Raw genomic sequence first — 18,745 nt, 5'->3', positions numbered from 1 at the left:
GAAAATGATGAAACAAAATAACAACAAAGACATTATCATCATCTTTATCTTTTAATCAACATTGGGTAAGTGATTGCTTGAACCTTACTAACTGCAACACCCTTTATAAAATGAACAAATTAACGTCAATTATTTTATTAAAAATCTTATTTTATTAGATTTTGTTTTTAATTTAATGATTTTCAAATACTGTTTTTTCCAATTTGAAATCAATCCAAATATTAGAAAAATATTTCCTCAAAATTCGGATGGAATTTTTTTCAGCTTAAGAAATCAAAGTTTTCCTTGTCAAGTGATTCCAAACTCAGATCAAATGATTCTTCACTCTTATAATAATGACGTTTGCGACTCATATGATATGGCTTTTCTCTGGTTCCAAAAATGAGTAAAGATAGTTTTGATATTGTTCCAAACCGTTTCTTGGGACTCTGTAAATAAAAAAATTGAGAGAAAAGCGTTATTCTCGTAATGTAATTCACATTATTTTTGTCATAAAAAATGAGAAAATGCTTTGTAAGACAACTTCATATAAGGTAAGTTCAAAATTAAACCGAAAAAGGTAATGAATTTGTCAATTAAATATCATTCAAATCTATGTATCGCATGATTAGCAAATGTAACGAGAAAACTCAATCATTCCATCAGTCTATTGAACTGTATTGAGATATTAAAATTCTGTTTATGTAAATATTTACATTATCTCGAATTTCCAAAGTCCAATAGCCATAAGGTCTTTCTGCCCAAAAATGAACGGATGTAAAAAGCCAGTTTTGAAAACCTTCTGATGATTTATCTCGTTTTCGTGAGTCCAAAAGAGTTGAACTTGTATCTATTAAATAATGAAAGTTGTCATAATGAAAGTGTTAGTAAGAAATGGACATAGTTTCGATTAATATGATATGGCTTACTTGAAGGTGAAACCAATTCGATTTCGAGTGCACCCCTCAATGGATAGTCGATAGTGGCCATCAACTGAACGTGTTCGACATAATTGACTTCACCAATTGAGCCACGACAGCCACTGACATTAAAAGCAACTCGTAATTTTGATTCACTGCTTATTTTAAGAGGGTCCCTGTAAAAAAGCAGAAGTAAAAATTAAAATACACAGATAAATGGTTAAATTTACAACTGATTACCTCAGTAGGAGACCAACGTTACAAAATCTTTGTGGTGGTACTGATGGCCATGCTTTAGCCCATCGGGTCATTAAATCTGCGTCCAAAAGACCAAACCCAAATCGTTCATTGAACAAAAGATCAGCACCATTACGTTTCCATCCTGGGTTATTTTTCAGAGGAAGAACTTGTGATGTCCATACAACTAAATGTTGAACATCACGCCAATTAAGGTTGGGACTATAGAGAAGATTGGTGAATCAGTTTTGTCTCTTCGATTATTTAAAAGTTTAACATTAAAAAATGAAAAATAAAACCAACTTAAACAATAAATGATAATATTTTTCATGATTCATGAGAATAATTGTTTCACTCACTTTGCTTCTAAAACTAAGGCTATTATTCCGGCAGCAATTGGTGCGGCAGCTGAAGTTCCAGTATGATCATTGGTGCAAGAATTGCCAATATCTGTTGTGGCTACTTTACCTTCATTTTTACCACCACTTGAATAAGTAACGGCTATTGTTGACGCACAACGCTCTCCATACCAAGGAAAAGATCTAAAAAATGATCACTAGTTCAGTACTTTGATCTAAGGCGAAAAAATTCCCATAATCCGTTTGAAAGAGTAAGAATGAAATTTACCCATTTTGAGAAGCACTCCCAATTGACAAAGTATAGATTGAACTAGCATATCCATCACAATTACAGTTATCATCATTATTGCCTCCATTACCAGAAGCCCAAACATAAATTGAGCCTCGGCCTCGTCTTCCATAGGTGACTCCACGAAGTAAAGCTTCCTGAGCTAATCTTTTAGGCCCTTCAACTGTTTCACCGTTATCAGCTGGACCCCAAGAAGCACTGTAGATATCAACGATTTGATGCTTATAGGCTAGGCTTCTACCCTCAATAGCGTCAGTGATAGCTCCATCGAGTAACTTAATACCTAGAAAGAGAAACAGACAGAAATTTTTATCATGGCCTAGCCAAGAACAACCATGGTCAAGATTGACAAAAATTTACACAGTTACTTACCCGCAACACGAGCATTAAAAGCAATTCCTACGCCACAAAGAAAGTTATTTGCACTCATGGCAACCTCACCGGCACACCTTGTCCCATGGCTATTATCACTACCAGGTCGTGGACTTGGGTCAAAATCATCATCATTGAAATCGTAACTAGCAATTGGATTCTGTGAGATCAAAAGAAAAACAATGACCAAGAAGATAAAATTGAGAGACAAATGACTAATTGATATTACTTACGAAATTAGATTTTAAATCACTATGAGTATGTTCAAGTCCTTTGATTTGATGGGATTGTCAGGAAAAATGAATTTTTAAATATTAGAATTAAATGAATGATAAAACAAAACTTAAAAAAATCATAACAAGAATCAAACAAACCGTCATCAAGAATGGCAACTGTGATTCCTTTACCAGTAAACCCATGTGACCAAGCTTCCATAATTTTGTGACTTCTTGTTAAACTATTCATCTCATTGGTGATGTACCATTGATTCATAAACAATTTATCATTAAACCTTAAGGCAGCCTTCTTAATAAGATTATTAGTATCTGGAATTGGACGAGCGGTCTCTGCTCCACCCGTCTCGCCCGTCAATAGCATTGGCTCCATTTGCCGGATCCCCAGAATTTTTTCATCGAGTGAATTGGCTGACAAATGATTAACCTTGTAATGATTGTTTAAAGTTAAACTCGATGGTTCGCTCAAATAGCCACGTTTATGTCTAAAGAATGGTATTTGTGGCTCAGTAAATTCAACTCCTACATCAGCCGCTAAATCTTTGATTATATCAAGACTTCGAGTGTATTTATTTGCCACAGGAATCAGAAGAGAGTAAGTATTTTCAAAGCTAGGAACCTGAAAATAAATGATTGGTAAACACAATGATTTTTGTTATCCATTTTCACAATTAACTTACCTCTCGAACCTCAATTGGTCCATATTTACGTGCAATATGTTCAACATACTGAATACCTCTATAAGATCTTACGATAATTTCCTGGACATTGTTTAGGTATGGATCCAATTCGTTGTACTCTGGTCTACATTCAACGGTTAAAATTAGTGTTAATAAATAAGAAATCCTTTTGATTAACATTTCACGTTAATTGTTTGGAAACTGATTAACTTGGAATGAAGAAGTAAATTTTTCCAAGAAATCTTCAAGATTCTAAATGATAGAAAAGACTTGACTTCATATCATTTTGCGAAAACAATATCAAATGATTGTTCACAATCGAAGCGATGTTAAGAAATGAGAATCTAAAATAGTGTTTTCATGAAAAACTATCCTCTTTGCTCGGTAAAAATAATGCTAACCGGAAGATATTAAACAATTAAAACGAAAAATTGGCAGAGATTTGATTTTTAAGAACAGCTATTAATATCAACAACTATTTAATAACTCTTTTAACCTTTTTAGATGCTTGATTGGAAATAAACGCAAGTGGTGAAACTGTTGAAATGGTTGTCATTTACGACATTATTAACATTTCAAGTTCAATACAAAGAAAATTACGATTTTCATTGATTAATTTGTTGTTTATTGATTGTGTAAAGCAGAAAACGATTGATAATTAAGAGTTCGTGTAGCAAAATATATATTACAATTTTAATACCAATATCGATATATGTTTTTGATATTTAGCAAGAAGATTAGGCTTGTTTAAGGTGATCAACCAGTGATTAAAGTTAAACAAGCAATGTACACCTATTGATCTCTTATTTCATGAGGCAATGTAAGGTGACGGTCTAGGGCCCGAGGCACCTCGTTTGATAGTAGCAAAATGATCTTTTGAGCCAAGAGATGAGCGAGTATCGATTCCACTTGCAGTTGAATAAGGTTCCGAGTATTGATGGTGAGTTGTGTAACTCCTTTCAGTTCCCAAATGATTGCTGGTTGAATAGCCAGAAACAATTGATCCAGCCTTCATTGCATTGTCAATGTTCATACATTTGGTTGACATATTCAGTCGAGAACCAGGCTTTTGATTGGATAAATCAGATAAAGATAAAGAATTGCTTGCTTTTCCATCATCTTCTGAAAGAGAAAAAATGTGTTCACATTAGATAGTTAATACATGCTACTATTATTTTTAGTGTTTTTACCAACCTGAGTAATGATTATAAATTGGATGTGGTTGTCGATTGACACAATAAAAAGCAAGAAGAAGAAGGAAAATAATAATTGCTAAAGAGAGACTGATTGGAACGATGAAAGAAATGTTCCGATATAAAGGCACTTCCTCGTAGGCACCAGTTAATTCATTATTCCTACTTTTAGCCGATGAATAAGAGCTTCTAGATGATGACTGAGATATTCTTGAATCATGACTCGGTATGGTTATTGGGTATTCAGATTGAGTTACACCAGCATCATTTTTAGCAATGACCAGAATGATATAAGTCATTCCGGGGACAAAATGATGAAGTCCAATCTCTTTTTTAGAACCTTTCATGGTCAACTTTTCATGAACAGGAATCCAGATATTTGTATGCTTCGGACGTTTCTTTATATCAAAATAATGGATCGGGCATCCACCATTATTCCATAATCCTAAATTGAGAATAACTTCAGTTTTATTGGTCCAAATGACTGATGATAATCTGGTTGGTGAAATCGGAGCTGAAAATTACAGGTAAGATTAAAAAATATAAATAAGTGTTTGGTAAGAATTTGATAAAACGTTTTGTTTTGATTAATTTGTTACTTACCGGCACCTTTGGTTCGAGCAGAAACTTTCTGACTTGGTTCGCCAGTTCCAAGACTATTTGTAGCTGTCATGAATAATGAATACTTTGTTCCACATGATAAATCTTTGAGCACATAACTTCTTAATTCTGGTTCTAATTTGATATGATTATTATGGGAATTTTTATTCTCTTCTTTAAAGTAGAGATTGTATTCTCTTATAATTGATTTGTCTTTCGGATCTCGCTCCCAAACTATCTCAATTGAATCATTAGTTGTACCAACAACTGTTATTGAAGGTGATATTGGTGGTGAAGTTTCAAGAGTAACACCAACAACAGGGTCAGACAAAGGACCTGAGCCTGCTTGATTATATGCTTGTACAACAACCCAATAACGAGTTAAAGGCCTCAAATTGGTTAGATAAGTGGTAAAGGAAGGTGAATTCCGTTCTTCTTCCATATTGACTACATGATGTTTGAACTGATATCGATCATTGGCTGATTCAGTCTTATATCCAACATAATAAGCTAAAATAGGTCCATGTTGAAGTTCAGGTGAAACTGGAGTCCAAGTTACTTTCAGAGATTGTGATCCAGTGGCTGAAACTTTGATTGATTGTGGAGGGCCTTCAGGAGCTAAAATAAACAATAAAAGGAAACCATCAGTACATTGATTTCAACCAAAAAGACGCCTATTTGTTATAACAAACCTTCTTGACGAGTAGTTACATTAACTGGATCACTGTGATCACTTTGCCCAACAGCATTTTCACAATAAACACGAAATGTGTAAGTAATCAATGGAAGAAGATTAGATATTAAAGTTGACGAAACTGCTCCATCCACAGTCACTTTGTAATTGTCATAAGAAATCTGGTTATTATTGGAGCCGACATCAAGCTGATCTACTGGCTCATAAACAATATGACATTGTTTGATTATTGAATTACCATCAAAAGGTAGCTTCCAATGTAACTCAATGGTTCGACTTGTTAGATTACCAGGCTCCAGGTTAATTGGCTTTCCAGGTCTCTCTGTGTAAATATTTACAAAATAAAAAACAAAAATTTAATTAAAAAGGAAAAAACTGTTGTCATGAGCAAGACTCGCTAAAAATTAACCCTTAAAATCAAGACAATTCATCGTTGTTCAATAAAGTTAAGCCCAAAAAGGCTTTTTGAAAAAAAATTCTCGGCAATGACAAGTTAACCTCCGTTATAGCTTGTTACAAGTTAAACTCATTTACAAGCGATCTTACAGCAATTTAAAACATGTAAATTGTGTTGCGAGAAGAAAAGTTAATAGCTAAAGATGCAAGCGAATCTATTAGATAGTCAAATAGGTAAATAAATGGATAAGTTAAACATCAACAACTAATGTTGATAGTGATTCTGATGATGATGGTGATGGTGATATGAAAGTTGAGACAAATTTGTTATTTCAGAGCAGCCTGCCTTTAAAAGCCGTTAAATTTTGTACAGAGTTTTAAATTTTTTCACAATCAAAAGTTATTGTTATAGAGGAAAGTTGAGATGAAGATGAATGATGAAGAAAGGACATAAAAATAGGAAGATGAAGTTATAAAAAGGCAAGAAAAAAGGATGAAAACGACAAGAAAAGCCTTTAAATGGTAGCTTAAAGATGTTTATGGAGCAAAAGAAGAGGTAAAATCAACTAACTTTCATCAGTCTTTCTCATCTTTAACTTTCACTTTTTTTTCATCTTTACTTTTTCATTCAGTTATAAGCTATCGAGTCTCCAATTGTTTTGTTAACAAACCAATGGTCAAAAAAAGAAGCTGAAAGATGAACAAGAAAAGTCTTTTCATTTGACCTTTTCTGGCCTTTTTTAGATAACGGTCTGAGTAGTCAATGAAGATAAAGATGATTATGATGATGATAGGAAAAGAGAAGAGGACAAAAGAAGAAAAGATAAAAGTCTAAGGCCAAATTCAATTATCGACAAATTCTGGACTTTCATTTGATTCTCATGCAATCTTGCGATTCTTTCTGTTTTCACTTGTTTTTACAGTTGATGAAAACAATGAAGACAAGAAGATAAGGTGAAAGGGCCAAATATTGATGATATTGAAGATAAAGAGGCAAAAAAAGTAAACATTGTCAATATTGGGTAAAATATTTACTATCAACTTTGACACAACAAAACCAAAACATGTTGTTCAATGTTTCTATCGATCACAGTTGATTCTTAATCGACAATTTCAATCGATTAATTGAATGATAATTCAACATTTGAAGCAACAAAATTACAAATAATGAAAGCATCAATGATCAAGGAAACCAAGTAAACATGGAAAGAACAGAGACTATGGTTAAAACAGAGAAACAACATTGAAAGGTTAATGAGGTAAAATGAGTTTATCTTATTGTTCAACATGAATTATATTTTAAGTTATCTGAAAATTGAATTTACTCCAGGAAAAAGGATGAGACATAAAAGGACTTGAAAGATGTTGAAGAGAGTGAAGATGAAGATGATGAAAGTGACCATTTTCAGTTTTTTTGTTTTTCTTTCATTCACTTGATAATCCTATTTGCTTTTGGGTAAAGCACGTTACTTCAACTTGGACTGCTTTTGTAATGATAATGTTCATCATGTTGATCAACATTTCATGAGTTTATCATTCTAAAATTTAGGTTCACTGAGAATGAAAAAATAATGCACTTTTACTCGCTCATCTATCAATACCATGTACTGTCCATAAATTAATCAGTAACTTTCCAATTTCAATTCAATTTAGCCTTTGATTTAAATTGATTTTTACCATTTACCAGATTAAATCTTGAAATTTATTTCAATCGAGTAAACTGAATGCAAACAATAATTATAAATGTTTTCACTAATATTGATTTTTCCCATAATGTTTTGGATTTGGAGAAATCAATTGAAGAAAAGGCGAAATGTCTTAATTTGATTGTGATTAATGCAATGAAATACCTGAAAAAATAACACAAATCTTGATTAAATAATAATACTGATGGAAGTAACAAATTAATTAATTTGTACTAAATACGAATCTTATAGCTGAAGCAATAACAATTAGATTTTTGAATTTTGCTGCTCTGTTCATTAAAAGTAATTTCAAGTGAAATGTTTTTTTTGGGGTTCAAAAGATAGATTAGACGGACAATAACAAGGGTTTACCTGTCAAGAAATAAAGTTAATAGTGATTAATTGAAAGGTAGGAATGATTATTGAGATGCATTGTTAAACTAATTAGCTTCATCATCAGGTGATAGCTTCCATTAGAAACATTGTCGATGATGGAGAAGAAGAAGAAGAAGATGAAGAGTGGAAAGACAAGGATGGGATTAATGGAGGAAGGGAAGGAAAAGGGATGAGAATAATGATATTTAACATTCTTCTATTGAGAATAATGAATGACATGAGAAGATGGAAGACAAATGATGAACCAGGCAAGAGTATGTTTACTTGGATTGGTCTTTAGTCTGCTTCTTGTCTATGGATATAATATATCATGTTGGCAAAGGTTAATCTGGAAAAGGTGACTTGAAGAGGAAAAAGATGGATGCTAAATGATTATGATGAAGATGGTGATGAGGGTGATGACCGACATTGTATCTTCCTTTCCTTTGAGGAATGGATGATAAATGATAATAAAGATTGGTTTATGAAACGTTGTTCAATGTTACATTTCATTTTCATTTCTTTCACCATCACCACCATCAAAGTAATGATAATAATATAAATCTGTGTTTGCTGAAAGAAGAAAATGAAATCTCTGTAGACTCTTTTATCCTATCACCATCGCCATCAGAATCATCATCTTCATTCTCATTATCCTCATCATCAAGTAGTAGTATAATATCTTAATATGAGTCTAATTTTACACTAGTGATTTGATTGTTGTTTAAGAGTAAATAGATGTTTCATGAGGATGATGATGATGATTATATCTTTATCTTTAAATGTTGCTTCTTTCATTCATTTCAATTATTGTTGCGCCAGATTGTCCAAGGTTGACTGCCATTAAATTTGATTAACCTGTTGGTCAATGTTTATAATTAACCCTCATAAATAAGAGTTAATCTTGTTTACATAGGAACCATTTAACATTTTTATTTCTGGTGTCCCTCCATCAGTACGAATAGTAGACTGGAAAACAAAAGTATGAAAGAAACGTTTACTCAACAAATAATTAAGGTAAATAACAATTTGTACAATTTGTAATTGTAATTAAATGTTATCAAATTTTTGATGGATATAAATTTTAATCAGTTTACAGTTAGAGGCTTGAATAGAAATGAAAAAAAATGGTAAACTCACTTGGCCATGATGAACTGTTACATTAGGAGAAAGCAGAGTTTAAAAGAAGAGGAAAGTCTAACGTAATGTAACAGAATTAGTTCTGAAATCATTTCAGATTGATTTTTACTTTCCAAGAGAAACTATCATGTCTTGGGGAAGAGAAACATGAAGATGGAAAATTGAGAAGGAACAAAAAGTATAATAATAAACGTTGCAACAAATTGAAACAGTTTTTAAGTAAAGAACCAGAATTCACAAAAAGCACTTTAAGATTGCGGAAAAAATGACGATGAAAACAAGCAAGAAAAGGGATGATAAAGATAAAAGGGAAGACAGTGTGATAAAGATGATAACGATGTTGTTGATGGTGATGATGGCGATGATAGAAGATTGAAATAAAGTCAACTATAAAGTACAACTGACGGAAAAAGGGAATCAAATATATTGATGAAATTTCAATTTCATCTTTCAAGCTTGTTATGATGAAAAATTTCCTCCTACCCATTAGTGTTCAAACCATTGATACTTATCACCATCTTTATCAGCATTGAAATTACAATTTGTCAATGAAAAAGTATTAAAATGAAAAAATATGCAAAATAAAAGATTGTAAAAGACGAGAGACCGAAATGCTTCTGATGAGAATCTTTGTCTTCCTTTTTTCGGGTTAAATTCAAGATGAAGAGTCTTGGGTTTTGTAGCTAAAAATACTTACCAATTACAGTTAGTCTGATCGAAACTGAAGCATAACCATAATCATTATGTCCTACACACGAATAAACATCTTCGTCTGTCCTTTCAACTGAATTTATTGATAATATTGATATGATGCCATCAACGTCTTTCATTTTGGTCGTGTTCATTGAATATTTGCTATTCGATTATAAAAAGAGTACAAAGTAGAAAGTTAATTGTTGAGTAATTCTGATAGTAAATTACAATTTACCTATTTGGTTCATTAGATTTTATTTTTTCTATTGATCTGGTCCATTCCATAGTAATGGGTAAATCCCCATAACCAACACAGCGAATTGAAATCTCGTTTCCTCTTTTTACTTCAATTGAACTTGTTTCTGCTGTAATTTTTGGTGGTCCTGGAAATAGATTGAATGCAAAACAGAAGTCAATAATATGATTTCTAGATGAATTGTTAATGTCAACAATTAATACTCACGATTAACTTTAAAATTAACAATTTTACTAAGTCCATCACCGATGCCATTATTTGCGTTACACATAAACTGAGTCTCATCTTCATCACTTATCCTGTCAATTAACAATGAACCATTCTCAAGGGTTTTTAATCGACCATCTCTTACAGCAATGAATCTATCTGAAGAACCTGATAAACATAATTGAAAAAATGAGTTGTTGATATTTTGTCTATAATAAGACAATCTTTAAACTTACTTGATCTTGTAAGCCAAGTTATGTTAGGCTTAGGATAGCCATCAGCATCACAATTGATTATTAATCTTTTGGATAAAGTACCATTAATATTATTAGCAGGCTCAATCCTCCACTTAGGCTTGGCTGTAATAAAAACAATTTAGGTTGAAAATTTTCAATCCATTAACCACACTTAAACTTTTGGCCATTTCATTTTTCATCACAATTTTTCACATAAGATTATATCACACACCAACCAAAGCAAAGAGTAATAGCGCCATCGCGTTCTGATCCTTTTCCCTATCCTTATCTCTTGTTAATTTTTTGCTATTTTTTATTAATTTCAAATTGTTTTAATTATTTTTTAAATTCTTATGTTTCAATGTAACGGTATTTGAATACTCAGTGAGTCCGTTAGTCTCGTCAATAGTCTGATTTTTTTGTTTTTTGTGTACAAAATTGAAAGTTTTAACATTAAGATGGATTAACAGATTTATTAATTATGGATTTTATCATCAACGCCATCTTGTGAAAAAAGGGTTAATTAAAAATGCCAAAGGCTGACTTTGTCTTTCTTCAAAACAAACTAAATTTTCCCACTGAATTTTTAAATTAACAGGAGCTCGATGTTTTCAAATTATTAATATTTAACAGTTCAAGGAATCATCTCAGTAATTTTTTAAGTTTAATGTGACATTAATTCAATATCTAATCATCAACTGGATAATCATTGTATTCGAATTTATTTTTAAATTGATCTAAAGCTCAAGCTCTACAGGCTTAGCATTAATTTGTGAAGAGCCAAAGGTAAGCTATTGTATTTACAATATTTTTTTAATTAATACTGAGATTTAAACTAATCTTGGCCTAGACATGAAGCTTATTTATTCATCTGTATGCATGTAAAAACGTGAAAACGCTTTTGCTATCTTGGCCCATCACTGAAATTTTGATTGTGCTTAGTCAAAAGTATTTACAATAGAAAAATTTAATGCCCTAAAAAAGTCAATACTGAACTATTCCCACAAATAGTCAGATTAACATGAGAATTCAAGTTCCGGAGAAATTCATGATTCAAGTCAGGTTTATATAAAGTTTATTCGCAAATCGCGATTATAGCTGATCGCGACTGGACTTCTTCGTTTCTTTCTATTAACTCTTAATCTAACTCTTTCATCATCTTTAACTGTCTGTAGCTATAACAACTTGGACCAAACTTTCATTGCTGTTCAAAGGCCATCAGTTTAAATACAGTACAGTAAGTCTTGTAACTTTATCTTAATCTTTAAATGGTGAGTTGAACAATAAAGTTGTTGATTTTATTTCATGATTTTATCATGAAGGAATTGTTTTTTTTCACACAATTTTCAACTTACATTGAACAATTAGACGAGTTTTACGTGAATCTGACCCATATTTATTGGTTGCTTGACAGGTGTAATCTCCTTTATCTGAGACATGGACTGACTTGAACAGAATGGAAGATGAATGGTTTGACCTTTCAATCAAATAATTGTTATCATTTTGTGGTAATGTATCACTTTTGGTCAATCGTTGGTCATCTTTAAACCATGTAAAATGTATTTCGGGATCACCCTTGTTGATGAAACATATAATGTTCACTTTAGTTCCTTCCTCTACTAATCTGGAAGCTGGTAAGAAGACTTCATCAATTGTTGGTGAAGCTGTAAAATAGGATGGAAATAAAAAATTGTCATTAGAAGGTTAAAGAACGGACATTTCAGAGAATTGAGCTGATCTTAATTAACACGACCGAGGAACCAATCTGACGTTTTTGGACAAGTGAAGGAAAGGAAAGTTGCGATTGATATCATCATCGTTGGACATTATATCTTTTTCCAATTCTAATCATCAATTGGTCATTTCTCAGCGGATTAACATACAATAATGAAGATAATGACGATAAGAAGGAAGGAAAAGAGGAACAAAGATCAAAAAGTGTGATCACTGATCATCTAACGTGACGAGAATTGTAAATCAATGTTGAAATTAAAGTTGATTACGGAATTATCTTCATCTCCCATGGAAATTGACTTTAAATAAACAGATAATATAATGGTTTCAATTGAGCTATAAAAATCTATTGATCAAGTTACATTCAGAATATCATTTTCAAATGTTTATCCTGGATACAAAACAGTCAATACTCGTAATCAAGTGAATAGATACAAAATGAAACATTCAAATCAAACATTCACTGTTTATCAAACAAATAACAACTAGTTTTAAATATTGAAATCATTTTATTAACTGAAATGTTTTCCCGAGTTTACAAATTACACTTAAAGCTTAATGAGAATCATTAGCTTCATTATTTCACAAAAAAACTGATTAATTCAAAACAACTTTATCAACTTGAACAATCCTAATGAAGTTCATCAATATAAAGCTTGATCTAAGCTGAAGTCTGACGTTTCCAATTTGAACACAATTTTTGTCGATTTAAGTCAAGTCTCTAGATAACTTCGCGCTGAATTTGATATCCCAGTGAATTGATGAACTTGGACATTCAACTTTAGCTTTATCACAACAAATGTTATTACAATTGGACAATCTTGACTAAAAATTGATGTTTCATTTTATTGTGAACAATCCATTCGATCTTTGATCCAACCTTTCAGATGAGTTTGAGTTTAATCTCATTTTGTTATTTTGTTTAACTTTCAGTTTTAACCTTACAGATTAATGATGAAAAGCTTGATCCAAACCTGTCTTAGGTCAAAGGATTTACTGTTGAGTTGTTCATTTTTTAGGCTCATAAATATTCTGTTGGGTAAAAAAGAGATCCAATAATGTTGCTTTTTTGGGGATTTTTTTCACTTTTATTCACATAGAAAAGTAATGATTGGAAAAAAGCGATTATCATTATCGTCATCTATTGACACATTATTTGATCACAAAAAGTGTTAACATTAAGATGGATTAGCAGATATATTAATGATGGACTAATGTTGAAATGTGAAAAAAGGCTTTTACTGGTTCTAGAGTTGGACTGTGATGAATAAGTGAACAACTCATGGATCCAATGAATAACACAACAGAATTTATCTGAATAAACCTGAATAGACTTTTCATGTTAACTTAAAGCTAATCCATCATTGAATCTGTCATCTAGTTTACCCAACATTTCATCATTTTAACCTCATCATCTTTCCCTTTTATCATCATCATCATCACCAGCATGATCAATGTTACAGCAAACAAACAACATTAAACCTCGAAACATGATAATCATCAATAAACTGGACACAAGTAAACCTCAAAAATCAGCTTAAACCAACAAAATCATTATCCGATTGCGGATTGATTGTTGAAATGATATCTTTAGGTGAACTTTTAAATTCAGATTCCAATCAATTTTCAAGAGTTTACCCAAGATTAACAAACAGAATATAAAAAAACAAATCGGATTCTAGTTGATGTCAAATGTTCAGAAGTGTATTAAGGCCAATGAAGTTACTTGGGTTTTAGATTTGTTCAGTCGACCAACAAAATCGCAACTTTCCTTCTGAATCCACTTGATATACTGTTAAACCAACGACAACAGATAATCAAGATCAACAATTTTTCAATCCATAATCAAATGAATTTGGAATTTTGTTTTGAAATGAATTTTAGTTGATAGAAATATGTTGAACTTACCTCCAACATTTAGATAAACATAACCAAAGGCAGTTGAATTGCTGATTCCAAACACAGTACACTTATAAGAACCCGAATCTTCCGGAATTAAATTTTTAATCGCTAAATAGCCTTTAAGTGCATCAACACTTCGTCGATGATCAGTTATGATTTGCTGATTACCTGAAAATGGAAGGAAAAGTTAATTTTCAATAAGAATAAAGGTGTACATGAAAAAGAAAATCAGAAATTCTTTCAAATAAATCCATTCAAAGCTATTAAATTGCAAATTTCAGGTCGATTGTTGAGCATTTGAATTAAAGGAAAATTGAAAATAATGTTTATTCTGAATATTGGCTGATATGGAGTTCAATAAGATACTGTCAATCATTTAATTGAACATTTTGTTTGTAATATCATGAAAACTTTTCTCTTCATGAAATTTCATGTCTCGAGTGAGGAAAGAATGGAAACCTCAGAAAATAATGATAATATTGTGTTCAATTGAATTTCATGTTCCACATCACAAGATATTACAACAATCAGTGTCAATGTTACATGGAAAAGTGAGTTTAAAAGAAAAATTCAGTTGAAATGGAAGCCAGAAAAAGGAAGAAATTCATTTTTCTCATTTCTGATAAAAAGGTAAATTCACATGGAAAAAGATCACAAAGAAAAAACTGAATTCAAGTTTCATCTTTCAACATTACCATGGAAGTTGAATTTGATAGGGTGACAAGAATTAAATAAGATTAGACAAGAAAAGGTGATTTTCATGATTAACTGAGCATCGTCCATCATTTACTTATCCATTGATCCAAAAAATTATTCTAATCTGTGACACTATTTTCCCTTGTAAAATGATCGATTTATAATTTCAATATCAACAATCAAAGCATTTTGCAATCGAAAGGGATTGGAATGATTAGAAAAGGTTCGAGAAATGTTCAAAACTGACTTTTAAGCTCCACTGAAGCTGGTAGATTTCAAATTCGGACTCGCAGGCGAAGATTATCTCAAAAATATCTCAATAACGCATTTATTTCAATGGGATCTCTATTGATAGATTTAAAAATATTATTTTGAGATCGCATGTCACTTCGATCTTTCAGTTCAAAGTTTAATTGTTTTCCAAAAGTCCCGCTTCTAACTTCTTGTAACCCTGTAAAATGCTTATTCATCATGAATAAAATTTCTTCAAAAATTTCAACAATAAGATTACTTTAATTTTTCGATAAAATTTAATTCAATTTTGGCCAATGAACTATTATTGTAAAACTCATTTGTATAACCATCAAAAGATTATTGAACTAAACATTAAACAGAAAATAATGAAAACGAAAATTGAATGACACAACTTAGGTAAATTCTTGAATAATTGTATTCATCTGAAAAGTAAATAAAAATAGTTTATCCATTATCGAAAATTGAACTGAGTTAATCAATAATTCAATGTTAAAATACAATGAAAAACAACGTCAACATTTACCGATCCATTTCAAGGTGTGGTTCAAGCACAAGATAATAAACGAAATTGAATTTCTTGCAATCGAATCAATTTGATTAACTTTAATGTAAAATGCATTTTGGTTATCAAAATTTTTCCATTTACTTTTTGTTATTTTCACTAAATGAAGAGAGAAAAAATTCAATTGAAAGCATCAAAAATGACAATAAGATGATAAAGCAGAGGAAAATGTTAATAATGATGGACAGAGAAAAAATGGACAACTAAATCCGAATAGGTCAATGGGATAAAAGTCAAGTCACACTTGGGTCAAAAGAATCAAAAAGATGATTCAATATTGTTTCCTTTTCTTTGTCACATTTTTTCTTGCCTTTCATCTTCACACTCATTTTTTCCATTGAAGACAATTTGGTGACCATTTTCATCATCATCTTCCCAGTCACTCAATAAGAATGAAGATTCCAAGAGCGAACCGAAAGAGAGAAGAGAAAAAAAGTGAAAAGTAAAGTCATACGAATCATTATGAAGCATGAAAGAGACCAAGAAATATATATATAAATATAACATTCACAGGGAGTGAAAATATTGTTTTTATTGTCACTTTAACTCAAAACTTTCTGATACAACATTTTTCTTGTCTAAAGTCATTTATCTTTCCTGCTGACCATTGGCTTTATCCATTGAACAGTCACACTTTTTTTCTGTTGCCCAAAAATTGTTATATTAATCAACCTGACTCGAGTTTCCATATAGTCCAGTGTTAACCTGAACATAACCATGAACAGAATCTTTAAACAGAATTCATCTGTCTCAATGAGTATATTCATCATTCTCATCATTCATGTGAAACAATATTCCTTGTTATTCACCTTAATCTTAACTTTACTTTTCATCTCAATTCTCATCAGAATTTCAATCTTTTTGCTTTTCACCTTTTAATCAAAATTTATTGCCAATTCCTTCTCATTAATGTCGATAAATCTGTTTACGAATTTAATCATGAAAAATGTTCATCTCTTTTGTTTTCCTTCAAAATTAATAAACTCATCATTTTTCGCTTTTCAGGATCAACTTGACTTTTATCATGATGAATGAAAAACTATTCACAAATTCAATAACTAACTTGATAACTTTTCTGTTTATCTTTTTCCATGTAATTCAATTTGATTCTTATCAAGTTATCAACAGTTGATATTTTGTTGATTCATCATTTCTAATCTAATAACAAATGGAAACTGAACATTGAACAATATGTTAACAGTAATAATTGTTTCCCAAATAAAAGGTCACTTTTTGGACACTTTTCCTCTTCTCTTTTGTTTCGCCAATAATTCGCATGTTTTACCATTTCAATTCATTTTTATTATTCTCATGTGATTTACTGATTTGTTAACCTTTTCTTGGTTTGTTCAGCCTCTTCCTTGTCTTATAACAGATTTGATTGAAAGTTTTGCTTCTTTGACTAACAAAAATGTAATAATCAAATGGCAATAATATTAAGCATGATAATAGCAGTAATAATAGATTTTGATATAAGAATAAGAAAACAGAATATTTTCTTCTGAAAACATTTCTTTTTCATTTTCTCTGTTTCTGACTGAAAACCATGCATTTATTTCTTTCAAATGATACCTAACATTTGATAACTTTTTCCATGTTTTCCGTTGAAACACATGAGAATTGAAATGCTGTTAAGGTTTTATTTTTTCATATTTATACTTATACTTATTTATGACAAAAGTTGTATTTACGCAAAAAGCAACTCAACACTATTATTCATAATAAAAATTGAATACAATTTTTCATGTTTTCAGCTTTGAATCTCAGAGAAATGCAATTTTTTGAAAAATCTCAGTTTACTAAAATTTTATTTATCAATAGCAGATGAATTCAAATTTTGAAAAATTGATTTTCAGAGCAAAAAGACGTTCGATTAATCGTTGCTTATCGATGGAATTTATTGATAATGAAATCGGTGACAATTATGACTCATGAAGTCTATCATGGAGACTCGAAGAATTAGAAACTTAAAATAAAATTTTGAACTTCGTGAGTTTAAGATGAAATGCTTGTAACTGCAAAATAGAAGCTTGATAAACATCAAATCTAAGAAAAGCTGAGTTTCGAGAAATTCGAGTTAATAAGTTTGACATATTTTTGAAGTTAAAGAAAACTGAATCACAAAGGAACTGCTATTTCATTCATGATTAGAGTTATGCAGAAGCATTTAATAGCTTAACAAGTTCGGAGGATTGAAACAGTCGAGATTTTCGAGATTATTAAAATGAAATTTTCGAAGATCTTTGAGTTAGAAGATGAAACAATGTTAATGGTATTATCTGATAAGAAAGTAATGAGTTATTTTTAGTACAAATGCTTCGCCTTCATTTCAATGCGTTCACGTTGATAACATGAGAATAGAAAGAATTGTATACTTTTACCATAACTTTATATCGTAGATTAAGATGCACATGCAAATTCGTTCTGAATTTTAGTCCAAATGTTGACCTTAAAAGTATTATCGTTATTGAGGGTAAATGAAGAGGATTGAAACTCCATCTGTTTTTGCACTCCCAATGACGCAAGGATTTCAAAAAATATCTTCTCAAGTGTTCCATATGATAAGATCCCAAAAGCTAATCAAAATAATCTGAAAAGAATCTGCATTTTGGATAGATTCTGAAATCGATGATCAAAGCCAAGTTTTAGATATCAGTTTCGTGAAATCAGTTATTTAATAATACTTAATCTAAAACATCCTAATCTTTACATGAAATTTCTTGCATTTTATATTCATTCCTCAATGTTCTGCATCTCAATAACCTCACTCAGAGTATTTCAGATTGCAAATCCAAGCAATTTTCCAGATAATCTCATAATTTAAGTTAATGCATTGAAATGTTACAAACTTACTGAGAAACAGAAGCTCAAATAACAGAATTTTGTTTAAATAAAGAAATGAAATAAAATAAGAGAAGAGAAAAAAGTGTCAAAGAAAATGTTGCAAAGTTCAACACCATGTTGATCAGTGAAATTCCCTGAAGAGAGAAACTTTTATTTCTATTATAACATGAGCATACCAATTATTATATCAAATGACATTGTAAAGTGA

The 18,745-nt window shown here is 31.0% G+C and overlaps 2 protein-coding genes and 1 long non-coding RNA gene across 4 annotated transcripts in view; 1 reads left to right on the top strand and 2 right to left on the bottom strand.

Annotated features, from left to right (window-relative positions):
- Window positions 1–129: 129 nt before the first annotated feature.
- Window positions 130–3,398, bottom strand: LOC107362087 (neuroendocrine convertase 1). Its single transcript, XM_015929090.3, has 10 exons — window positions 3,070–3,398; window positions 2,531–3,008; window positions 2,390–2,427; window positions 2,157–2,316; window positions 1,764–2,067; window positions 1,496–1,678; window positions 1,140–1,358; window positions 909–1,075; window positions 696–829; window positions 130–428 (listed from the first exon to the last, which is right to left on the bottom strand). The coding sequence occupies exons 1-10, from the start codon at window positions 3,247–3,249 to the stop codon at window positions 261–263; spliced, it is 2,031 nt and encodes a 676-aa protein (XP_015784576.2). The 5' UTR covers window positions 3,250–3,398; the 3' UTR covers window positions 130–260.
- Window positions 3,399–3,671: 273 nt separating this feature from the next.
- The window catches only part of LOC107362037 (cell adhesion molecule Dscam1), a 47,459-nt gene continuing 32,385 nt past the window's right edge, over window positions 3,672–18,745 (bottom strand). Inside the window, exons 4-13 of one of the 2 annotated variants that reach the window (XM_015929030.3) lie at window positions 14,187–14,348; window positions 11,900–12,208; window positions 10,545–10,667; window positions 10,309–10,476; window positions 10,081–10,228; window positions 9,850–10,007; window positions 5,555–5,878; window positions 4,866–5,480; window positions 4,264–4,776; window positions 3,672–4,191 (exon numbers count right to left, since the gene is read on the bottom strand). In XM_015929030.3, coding sequence (XP_015784516.2) covers window positions 3,878–4,191; window positions 4,264–4,776; window positions 4,866–5,480; window positions 5,555–5,878; window positions 9,850–10,007; window positions 10,081–10,228; window positions 10,309–10,476; window positions 10,545–10,667; window positions 11,900–12,208; window positions 14,187–14,348 — 2,834 coding nt within the window. In that variant the 3' untranslated portion in view covers window positions 3,672–3,877. The remainder of the gene's footprint in view (window positions 4,192–4,263; window positions 4,777–4,865; window positions 5,481–5,554; window positions 5,879–9,849; window positions 10,008–10,080; window positions 10,229–10,308; window positions 10,477–10,544; window positions 10,668–11,899; window positions 12,209–14,186; window positions 14,349–18,745) is intronic. The other variant, XM_015929031.3, reaches the window with a different exon arrangement.
- LOC107362038 (uncharacterized) lies at window positions 10,800–12,554 on the top strand. Its single transcript, XR_001568602.3, has 3 exons — window positions 10,800–11,330; window positions 11,720–11,815; window positions 11,959–12,554. It is a non-coding gene; the product is annotated as an uncharacterized LOC107362038 (long non-coding RNA).

This window comes from Tetranychus urticae, chromosome 1 (assembly GCF_039701765.1).
Source record: "Tetranychus urticae isolate SD_2017Ah chromosome 1, NJAU_TeUrti_SD_1.0, whole genome shotgun sequence".
NCBI lineage: Eukaryota > Metazoa > Arthropoda > Arachnida > Trombidiformes > Tetranychidae > Tetranychus > Tetranychus urticae.
Note: the sequence above shows the minus strand (reverse complement) of the source record. Positions and strands in the feature narration are given on the sequence as shown.

Bases quoted from the DNA above. Each gene is read 5' to 3' on its own strand.
- LOC107362087 (XM_015929090.3), bottom strand. From the start codon at position 3,249: ATGTTAATCAAAAGGATTTCTTATTTATTAACACTAATTTTAACCGTT. The intron at 1,359-1,495 runs GTGAGTGAAACA...TCTTCTCTATAG, and splicing joins GCCTTAGTTTTAGAAGCAAA to TCCCAACCTTAATTGGCGTG. The intron at 429-695 runs GTAAATATTTAC...TTTTATTTACAG, and splicing joins CTTTGGAAATTCGAGATAAT to AGTCCCAAGAAACGGTTTGG.